Here is a 10,566-nt window from a genome sequence, read left to right as displayed (position 1 = left end):
ATCTACACAAGGGAATTAAATATTAAAGATCTTTTCCCCTATTTATACTGTTCCCATGTATGTTTCTTTCTGTATCCAAAGAAATTTAGAAGGGAAGGTTGTAACTTTTCACCTTCAGGTGCCATTGGCCAAAAACAACTCTAAACTTGTCTGACTGGCTCTAAGGAGGAATGTCAGTAAACAAGGCCTGAGTAAACAAGAGAGAGGCCTGACCATCAATCACCTGTGAAGTCAAGCAATGTAGGCCGTCTTTCTGGGTGCTTACAAATCAGTTCCCAGCCCTCAGATAAATACAAAATGTCCTTCCAGAGAAATGTAATTTATTATCATGTTAGCAGTGGTGAGCTAGGGAAGGAGCAGAATAAAAGATATTCTACTTAGCAATGGGGACCCGCTATAGTAGTAAGAAACTAAGTACCTTAAGGGACTGGGGAGTTTTCTTAAACCTCTCTGGCAGGAGCATTGGCCTCTCTTTCATAAATGTGGGTGATTTTCATCACCTTGGGATGTTAGACTTTGGCAGGTCTGATGATGAAACAAGGCTGCACATGCTCATAAGAAGAAATGACCTTCCCATCCTTAATCTCCTTGGTGATGGTGCAAATTTTAACCAGTATCCGGGACAGGGGTCCACAGGCACTGCAGTGCTCCTTTAAGCCACAGGGGGCTGAGGATGTGCAAGCTGGGGCCGTGCATTCCATGGCTCCGGACTTATAAGATGTCCAAGGGGAAGGCTCACATTTGGTGGCACACGGGTAACAGGGACGCCTAAAGAAAAAACAGAATTTTAGCTGTGATTGAGGGAAGGTGATGATGGTCATGGAGAAAAATGGTCGTGGCTAATTTTTTTTTAACACTTGTTGCTCAAGACGAGTACATACTTCCAAATGCTTATTCATTCATTTTGTACTGTAGTTGGTGGAAGAAAAAGAATCAGATCAAATCCATTGGAAATCAGCATCCTGGGTTTAGAAGTATTCAATTATGTAAGTTTCTGTTAGTCAATACCATCGCATTGTAGAAAGAATACCGCACTAGCAGTCAAAGACTGGGGCAGAGAACGGCTCTGTCCTTTACCAGCTGGTGACCTCAGCTAAGTCATTTAACTCTCTCAAGCTTTAGTTGTTCATCTGCAGAATGGATATAATGGAAACTAAACCTACAGGATCAACAGTGATAAGAAACAAGTTGAGGGGATTATTATCTGAGGAATGGAAGTTAACCAGATATTTTTCTCATTGCGGAGTTAGTCATACTAATAGTGGTGGCCTAACTCCAGCTATGAAAGAGTCGTCACTGTGTCATCAGGAAGCTTCAAAGTGCCTTCTAGCCGTCTATACATAGTTTTTAGAAAATTGGAGTAAAAAGCAGTTCATAGTAAACACTCTTTTGATAAACATAATCTTTCTTTGATGATTCAAGGTATTTTGGTATATGATCACGGCTCCTAAAGGTGACGGCATTGATGACCATTGTGCTCATATAATGTGGTCATGCCAATTAAAAGAATGCTGTGAAGAGTTCACTGATTATTTTGGGGAAGTAGGTCTCCTTTGCAATTGTACCTAAGTCTCTCAGGTGTTAGTTTGGACTGAGTTACTTCAAAGAACTCATCCTCCAGGTATGTTTACTTATGGGTTGGTTAGCTTTTTATTGTTTACAAAAATTATAACTTTTATTTTTTAAAGAAGGTGCTAAAACATACATGTGTACACGCCTCTGTTGGCCTCAAGGACTGGTGGCTAGATAGGGTTAGGGGTTTCAGCCTGAGCAGAATGTTCCTCCAAAGGAGCCTGGGTTGTTTTGTACAAGCTCATGAAAATCAAATGTTCATCTCAGTGGGGAAACATCTGGAATGGTCACCGGGAATATTCATCTAAGGGGAAATCATTTTTTCTCTAGTAATTTTTAAAACTCGATGAAGGTAAACAACCTATAAGAAATTAACCTGGCACATGGGCTCCTCAGAACAGCCAACGGCTCAAATTTGGATGAGGTTACAATTGCAAGTCTTCCTCATGGCACAGCTTGAGAAGGTGTGTAGATGCCTCTGTCCAACCTCCCCATCACTGGCAAGAAGGTCAAACAAAGCACTTGTCCCCTATTGCCAGTGGCAGTACATATATGGTTCATTTGCACTTCTTTGTCATAGAAGTTGTTGTTATTTTACGTACTTGCCATCCAAGCTCTCCAGAAGGCTGCGGTATGTGGTAATCTCACACTCCAGCCGGGACTTGACGTCCAGCAGGATCTCGTATTCTTGGTTCTGTCTTTCCAGGGCACACCGAATCTCTGCCAGCTGAGCCTCCAGGTTATCGATCAGTCTCTGGATCTGGGTCAGCAGGGCTGTGTAGCGAGCCTCCGTCTCCGTCAGGATGCACTCTTGGGAATCTCTCTAGCATGGAGAAGGATAGTAGGGTTTATAATGATGACTCCTTTAAGCCCAGGTCACCTGTGACCTGTATCATTTTAAAAAAATGGTTTCTTTTTTTATTTTTTTGAGATGGAGTCTCGCTCTGTTGCCCAGGTTGGAGTGCAGTGGCACGATCTCAGCTCACTGCAAGCTCTGCCTCCCGGGTTCATGCCATTCTCCTGCCTCAGCCTCCCAAGTACCTGGGACCACAGGTGCCTACCACCATGCCTGGCTAATTTTTTTGTATTTTTGATAAAGATGGGTTTTCACCGTGTTAGCCAGGATGGTCTCGATATCCTGACCCGCCCACTTCGGCCTCCCGAAGTGCTGGGATTGCAGGCGTGAGCCACCATGCCTGGCAAAAAAAAAAAAAAAAAAAAGTTTCTTTGTGACACTACTGATAGATCTCCAAGCACTTTATTTATTGTTTCCTAAGCAAATAAATCCAAAACCCAAATGATCAACTATGCTAAAATCTGCTTTCCTTTATCTCCTCCCTCTTTCTCTCTTTCTGCCTCTTTTTAAGTATTTATTTCACTTTCTTGACCACCTGATAATCTTGCACCACACTTTCCTACTTAGGATAGAAAAAGAAATAACTTATTGCACACCCAGGCATTAAAATGCATCACTGGCTGGGCATGGTGGCTCACACCTGTAATCCCAGCACTTTGGGAGGCCGAGGTGGGTGGATCACAAGGTCCAGAGTTCAAGACCAGCCTGGTCAAGATAGTGAAACCCCATCTCTACTAAAAATACAAAAAAAATTAGCTAGGTGTGGTCATGGGCACCTGTAATCCCAGCTACTTGGGAGGCTGAGGCAGAGAATTGCTTGAACCCAGGAAGTAGAGGTTGCAATGACCTGAGATCACGCCACTGCTCTCCAGTCTGGGCAACAGAGTGAGACTCCATTTCAAAAACAAAACAAAACAAAACAAAACAAAACAAAAAAACAAAACCCATTACCATGGCACTTCATTCAGTGAGTGTTTGTATCATCGAAAAGGAAGCAAGAAATGTTTAACCATATACAATTTATCCACCAGAACAATTCCTTTATATGGAAAATATGAATGTTGAAACTGATGAGTAAATTTCATTCCTGTTCTATCATTCTGTAAGTCTATGGATAATGATGGGATTTTAGGTTTTAATAGCCTATTATTTGCATGATTATCCCAATTTTTATAGATGAGAAACCTAAGATTCAAGTGGTTCAATATGTTGTCCAAGGTCACATGACTAACCGGTGACAAAACCAGTGTGGGGCAAGGTCTTCCTAAAATGCTTCACATCAGAGCATGTAAGCAATTCTCTACTTCAGAGAGGCATTATCATGAGACAGAATGGTACTGGCTTTGGAATCTAAACTCTGGCTCAGACTCTTATTTCTTTTGTGACTTTGGACAAGTTTCTCAACGTCTCAGGATCTCAGTGTCTCTATTTATAAAATAGGTGGGCTGAAACTTACCTTGGATTTGCTTGGGAAATCACCTTAGCTCTCGGAGCCTCATCTGTAACATGCGTTAATAATTATGCCACCCCCCTTTTAGGATTACTTTATAAATTTCACGTGATAGCTTGTAAAAATGCTTTGCATATAATAAAATGCTCTCCCAGTGTTTCCCAAAGTGTACTTCATGAATCATTAATACCATGAGATGCTCTAAAAAAAGTGGGCGGGGGGATCCACAGTCAAATAAGTTTTGGAATGCTGAATACCATATATCCCCTTCTTGGAGATTCATGGTGTATATTAACTTATTAATGGCTCACAGGAAGGCACCCTGTTTAACCTTGGTTTAGTCCAGCATTTCCCAGACTCATTTGGCCACGAAGTCCTTTTTTCAGCCATAGACCCTTTAACAAAAGAGGAACTGTTGTTCTGAGAGACACAGTTTGGGAAATACTGCAACACACAGGTGTCAGGGACTGTTGCCATCTGTGCTGAGCACGGCTTGGTCAGCTTTCTCGGTACCATTCGATGCTGGGCCTGCAGTTCAACCTCCAGAGTGTTCACAGTGCGTCTCAGTTCTATGATCTCCTTTTGGCAGCATTGCTGCTGTTGAGAGCTGGTCACCACTTGTTGATTCAGCTCCTCTATCTGAAACACACAGCCAGAGACTGAGAATATTATGGGAGGAAAACATGACTTTGATTAAAGGGCACTAGAAATGCAGCATCAGCTTATTCTTTTTGACTTTTCTATTTCCCCCACCTGTGTGTTGAACCATTGTTCCACATCTTTGCGGTTTGTTTCCATGATGGACTCATATTGACATCTCATTTCTTGTAGAACCTGGTTTAGGTCAACGGAAGGGGCAGCAGTCACTTCAATGTGAAGTCTCTCCCCAAGCTGACACTGTAAAGAATTGATTTCCTGTGAAAAGAAGAAGAATGTGAAGTCACTTGGTGAACAGATGACCCCCTTGTGTTCTTGTTTCACTCTAATTGCTACGATTTAGCTTAATTATGTCTAAAATATAGCCCACAACAAAGGAATACATGATTTACAGGTGTTACTGATGCTATAAAATGATTTAAGACTATTTCAAGTAGGACTGTGCAAAATTTAAAAAAAAATAAGTCGCAAGACCAGAGTTCCAAAAAATTTAGATCATTTCCAGGGCTGGATAATGGGTGAAACAGGATAAAGGTGGAATTGATCATGAGAGATTATAGTCTCTATGGTACAAATATGGGATTGTGCCAATATTGACTTGCAGCAATATTGACTTGTACCAATGGGAGGTGGCAGAAGTCTGTGTAGGGATGCCTACAAACATGGGAAGACTGTAAGGACAGAAAAATTGGGATCCTTCTTGTGGAAAAGCTGGAGGGGATGATGGAGGCCTTTCTTCCCCTTATGGCTCCAGATATTGTGTTGGAGCCAGCGGATTTGAAATACTACATTGAACCAGTGCTAGTAGCAGTAGGTATTTTCAGGGCTAAACCAGAGTAGTATGTAGCAGTGATATGGTTTGGCTCTGTGTCCCCACCCAAATCTCATCTCGAATTGTAATTCCCATAATTCCTACCTGTCAAGGGAAGGACCTAGTGGGAGGTGATTGGATCATGGGGGTGGTGTCCCCCATGCTGTTCTCAGGATAGTGAATGAGTTCTCACAAGATCTGATGGTTTTACAAAGGGCTCTTCCCCCTTTGGTCTCTCTCTCTCCTGCTGCCAAGTGAGATGTGCCTGCTTCCCCTTAAGCCATGATTGTTAGTTTCCTGAGGCCTCCCCAGCTATGTGGAACTGTGACTCAATTACACCTCTTTCCTTTATAAATTACCTACTCTCAGGTATTTCTTTATAGCAGTGTGAGAACGAACTAATACAAGCGGGGACACCCTTTATCAGGTGCAACTCAAAGGAACTGATGCTACTTTTAGGGGCTTAGCTTGTGATTACTCTCCTGGTCTTTCTCTCACCTCTTTGTGGTTGTTCTTGAGGCAAAGGAGCTCCTCTTTCAGAGACTGGACTTGTGCCTCCAGGTCGGCCTTGCCCAGGGTCAGCACATTCAGGATCTGCTTGAGGCCATTGGCATCTGCCTCTACCAGCTGGCGGAGAGACACCTCAGCTTCATACCTTAAAAAACCAGATGGGAAAACAGAGACATCTGAAAGGAGATGATGCAAACCAAGCCAAGCAGAACTCCCATCTGCATTTTTCTCTGGGCACCTCACTTAGTGTATTTCTATTAAAAGTTTTATTCTCTTTAGAGGTGAAACCATTTGATATAGATCATAACTTAATTATTATTCCCAAATTAGTTTGCTAGGGGGATCTACATTGCTGTCCTTTGAGATATGGGAATGTATTGTCCTTCCTCTGCCCCTAGTGGCAATGCAATGTAAGTGAAGAAAGCACTGGATTAGGGCTCAGAAAACGTGGGTCCAAGTTTTGGCTCTGACTTGTGCTAGTTATGCTTACCTTTGGGTGAGTAACTTAGCCTCACTAAGCCACAGATTTCTCACCTTAAAGAGGGTAACAATATATTAGCCCTACCTATTTTACTGAACTGTTGTGTAGGTAATCAGATGGGTTCACAAGTTCAAAACTATAGGTTCTGTATACATGTGAGCAGTTATTAATCTTATTCATTCATTGTATTTGAAAGTCTTTTCTGGGCTTGTGCCAACATGGTCTGGGGCAAGAGGGTTAGTAGACATGGGGACAATTTTGTTGAGGGCATCTCGGTCAGACTCAGGGTGAGCTCTGTCATCGATGATGGTGTTGTGTGGGCTTACTTGGCTCTCAAGTCATCTGCAGTCAGTTTGGTGTTGTCAATTTGCGAGACCAGTCTGGAATTCTCAGCCTTGGTACCCAAGATCTAGAATTAAGAGATTGTACACACAAATGAAGCAAACACCAAGATTTCCTTCTTTAAGAACCAAGGGGCTTGTGTGTGTGTCAAGTAACAGGAAAAGGCTAAATAGACTAAAAGTAATCTTCATAGCTATGCTCATGAAGCTTGGAAAACTTCAGAAAGTCAGATTTCCTGTTATTTTCCTAAAAGATCAGCAAAAAGTACTTACCTAGAAACTTTTAAGTATTATTGTTGTTGTTGTTGTTGTTAAAATATAAAATCCAGGCCGAGCACAGTGGCTCACCCCTGTAATATCAGCACTTGGGAGGCTGAGGCGGGCAGATCATGAGGTCAAGAGATCGAGACCATCCTGGTCAACATAGTGAAACTCTATCTCTACTAAAAAATACAAAAATTATCCGGGTGTGGTGGTGCGTGCCTGTAGACCCAACTACTTGAGAGGCTGAGGAGGGAGAATCACTTGAACCTGGGAGCTGGAGGTTGCAGTGAGCAGAGATTGCACCATTGCACTCCAGCCTGGTGACAGAGTGAGACTCCATCTCAATAAATAAATGAATAAATAAATAAATAAATAAATAAAAATAAAAAAATCCATTCTAAATTTATATGAATACCATGATCCACTAGAATGTCAACTCCATGAGGGCAGGGACTTTTTAAAGGTCACCAATATTTTCCCAGAATCTAGAATAATGTTTGGCTCAATATTGTTACTGCTCAGTAAACATCTGTTGAATGAACAAAACTGAATAAATCCAGATGTGTAGTAGCAGAATATGTCTGTGCATAACAAACTTAGGTTTGGTGTAGAAACAAACCAATCAATGTGGAGATGATAACATAAACATAAAAGGAGAAAAAGGTGGTGATGGTTGCAAAATGGATAAAAACTAAACTGTTCAGAAACTCATTAAAACAAAATTTATTTTCTCTGATCTCTGTTTCCCTATTTTTATTTAAAAAATGGCAACAACTTGCTGTTAACATCTTTTGGTCCTGAGTTATCTAGTTATAATGGTAGAGTGTATTTCTGGAGAAAGGAAACATCATGAGACTCTTCTTTTTGTTTTTGATATTTAAAGACGGAGTCTCACTTTTGCCTGGGTTGGAGTGCAGTGGCAGCATCTCAGCTCATAGCAGCCTCGACCTCTTGGGCTCAAGTGATCCTCCCACCTCAGCCTCCCAAGTAGCTGGGACCACAGGCATGTGCCACCATGCCCATCTAATATGTGTGTGTGTGTGTGTGTGTGTTTGTAGAAATGGACTTTCATCATGTTGCCAGGCTGGTCTAGAACTCCTGGGCTCAAGTGATCTGTCTACCTCAACCTCTCAAAGTGTTAGGATTACAGGTGTGCATCACTGCGCCTGGTCAGAAATACTAGCAGACTCTGAATGCTGCCTCAAGATGACAATTTCGCTCAAGAGATTTTTCTATTCTTCAAAAAATGTTTCAGCATCAACTGAACAAAAAATATTAAAGCTTAGCAAATAACTGTTGCTTGGAAACCATCAATTCGCAACACGATTAAACAGGTTCCTAGGAATCTTACCTTCTGCTGGAGCTCCTCAATGGTAGTGTAATAAGACAGGTAATCAGGACATAGAACAGGGAGCTCTTTGTTATTCTCTTCCTGGATTTTAGATTCCAGTTCAGCATTCTCTCGTTCTAGCATTCGCACCTTTTCCAGGTAGTTAGCAAGACGCTCGTTCAAGATTTGCATGGTCTCCTTCTCATTACTGTTGATGCCTTCACCATACCAGCTGCACTCATCCAGAGAGGAAGGCAAGATGAAGTTGTTTATTAGGTAGATGGGCTTGCGACAAAAGCAAGGAGTGGGTTGGCAGCCCTGGTCCCGGGTAGTTCTGAGAGTGTGGCCAGCTGATTGACAGTTCTTGACTTTAAGGCCACCAGAATGGCAGCAGTTGTTAGAAGAGATGGTACTAACATTTGTAATCCTAGAGCAGTTTTGACTTGGGGTTGAAGGAGAATTGGTTGTTGTGCAGCCCTTAGTATCCATAGTATGTGTCCGGCTTTAGTTGGTTTCCAAGACTGTGGTCACCAGGATGAAAAGCTCAAGCCACCTCCACGGAGTCTGAATTCCAAGACTCTTGGTGTTTTCCTCTTTGAAGTGCTTATATAGCCTCTCTTCTATGTGGTGTCACACAGGCGGGATGTTTTCCTTTCTCAGGTTTATATCAAATCCTGTAGGAACATCTTATTAGTCTGCTTTTTACTTGCTTAAGAAGAGTTACTTGTCTCATAAAAATGTGCATTTAGGCTGTTACTAAGTTATTACCCATCATAAATACTACTTGTCTATTGGACCCAGAGCTTCAAATTATGTCTTCAAAAGGAACTGTCCTAACAGCATCCATTATTAAGCAGGTGTGAATATATTAAGTTCATTACGTTCTTCTTGACCTCTCCACTTGGCACTGAGCTTAACCAGGAATGAGTTCGTCCTTCTTTTCCTTTCTTCTCTAGGAAAGGGAAACTATTAGTGTCTAATAATTATTGGTAAACTTAGACATCAGAAGTCAATATTTTAGTTTGTTCTACCCAAATGATTTCCCCATTTTCAGTGTCAGGACAATGTGAGTATGAATTAAAATGTCAGTGTTTTAAAAGACTTGTTTTAAAGATAATTGCTAGATTTATGCTTTAGCTTTCCATAAAATGTAATAACATAAAATAAAATATAAATAAAATATGAAATAAAATAAAAGCCATGGGGAAAAGGTAGGGTTTGATTGCTAATAAGAAATTTCTTGGAAAAGAAACTGGCTATCTTTTGGTTTTCCGAAGTGCACGTTTTGTAACATTTTTAGTGCTAATGTTTGCTTGTGGCATTACATTAGATAAAAATTTATCACAGTGTTGGTTTATACTGGATATTTAAATAGGATCCATTGAAAGGGGTGTGTTTTCTTTCTGAGGAATACTTAGCATTTTCTTAAGAAAGTTACTTGTTCCTAGTCCTTTATGGAGGCTCTAGGGGAACATCATTTTCTTGCCTTTTCCAGCTTCTAGAGGCTGTCCACATCCTCAGCTAGTGGCCCCTTTTCATCTATTTTTTTTTCTTGAATTATGAGATTTTTTGTACTTTAAGTTCTTGGATACATGTGCAGAACGTGCAGGTTTGCAACATAGGTATACACGTGCTATGGTGGTTTGCTGCACCCATCAACCTGTTATCTACATTACGTATTTCTCCTAATGCCATCCCTCCCCTAGCCCCTCACTCCCTCACAGGCCCTGGTGTGATGTTCCCTTCCCTGTGTCCATGAGTGCTCATTGTTCAACTCCCACTTATGAGTGAGAATATGCAGTGTTTGGTTTTCTGTTCCTGTGTGAGTTTGCTGAGAATGATGGTTTCCAGCTTCATCCATGTCCCTGCAAAGGACATGAGCTAATCCTTTTTTATGGCTACATAGTATTCCACAGTATGTATGTGCCACATTTTCTTTATCCAGTCTATCATTGATGGGCATTTGGGTTGGGTCCAAGTCTTTGCTATTGCAAGTAGTGCTACAATAAACATACATGTGCATGTGTCCTTTTAGTAGAATGATTTTTATAATCCTTTGGGTATGTACCAAGTAATAGGATTGCTGGGTATTTATGGTTCTAGATCCTTGAGGAATCACCACACTGTCTTCCACAATGGCTGAACTAATTTACACTCCCACCAACTGTGTAAAAGTGTTCCTATTTCTCTACATCCTCTCTAGCATCTGTTGTTTCCTGACTTTTTAATGATCGCCATTCTAACTGGTATGAGGTGGTATCTCATTGTGGTTTGATTTGTGTTTCTCTAATGAC

General features: G+C 41.3%; 1 protein-coding gene across 1 annotated transcript; it reads right to left on the bottom strand.

Moving 5' to 3' along the window:
* Positions 1 to 311: 311 nt before the first annotated feature.
* Positions 312 to 8,798, bottom strand: KRT39 (keratin 39, type I). The gene is made up of 7 exons (XM_011998862.1): positions 8,294 to 8,798; positions 6,664 to 6,746; positions 5,845 to 6,001; positions 4,632 to 4,793; positions 4,392 to 4,517; positions 2,175 to 2,395; positions 312 to 768 (listed from the first exon to the last, which is right to left on the bottom strand). Exons 1-7 carry the CDS (start codon positions 8,759 to 8,761, stop codon positions 510 to 512), a joined length of 1,476 nt encoding a protein of 491 aa, XP_011854252.1. The 5' UTR covers positions 8,762 to 8,798; the 3' UTR covers positions 312 to 509.
* Between the last annotated feature and the right edge of the window lie 1,768 nt (positions 8,799 to 10,566).

This window comes from Mandrillus leucophaeus, unplaced genomic scaffold, assembly GCF_000951045.1.
Source record: "Mandrillus leucophaeus isolate KB7577 unplaced genomic scaffold, Mleu.le_1.0 Scaffold58, whole genome shotgun sequence".
In the NCBI taxonomy this organism is placed as follows: Eukaryota; Metazoa; Chordata; class Mammalia; order Primates; family Cercopithecidae; genus Mandrillus; species Mandrillus leucophaeus.
The sequence above is the reverse complement of the archived record's forward strand: the minus strand, read 5'-3'. Positions and strand labels throughout refer to the sequence as shown.

Bases quoted from the DNA above. Each gene is read 5' to 3' on its own strand.
- KRT39 (XM_011998862.1), bottom strand. From the start codon at position 8,761: ATGGATACTAAGGGCTGCACAACAACCAATTCTCCTTCAACCCCAAGT. The intron at 6,747-8,293 runs GTAAGATTCCTA...TCTTAATTCTAG, and splicing joins TTGAGGAGCTCCAGCAGAAG to ATCTTGGGTACCAAGGCTGA. The intron at 769-2,174 runs GTACGTAAAATA...TTTTTTCTTTAG, and splicing joins CTGGAGAGCTTGGATGGCAA to GCGTCCCTGTTACCCGTGTG.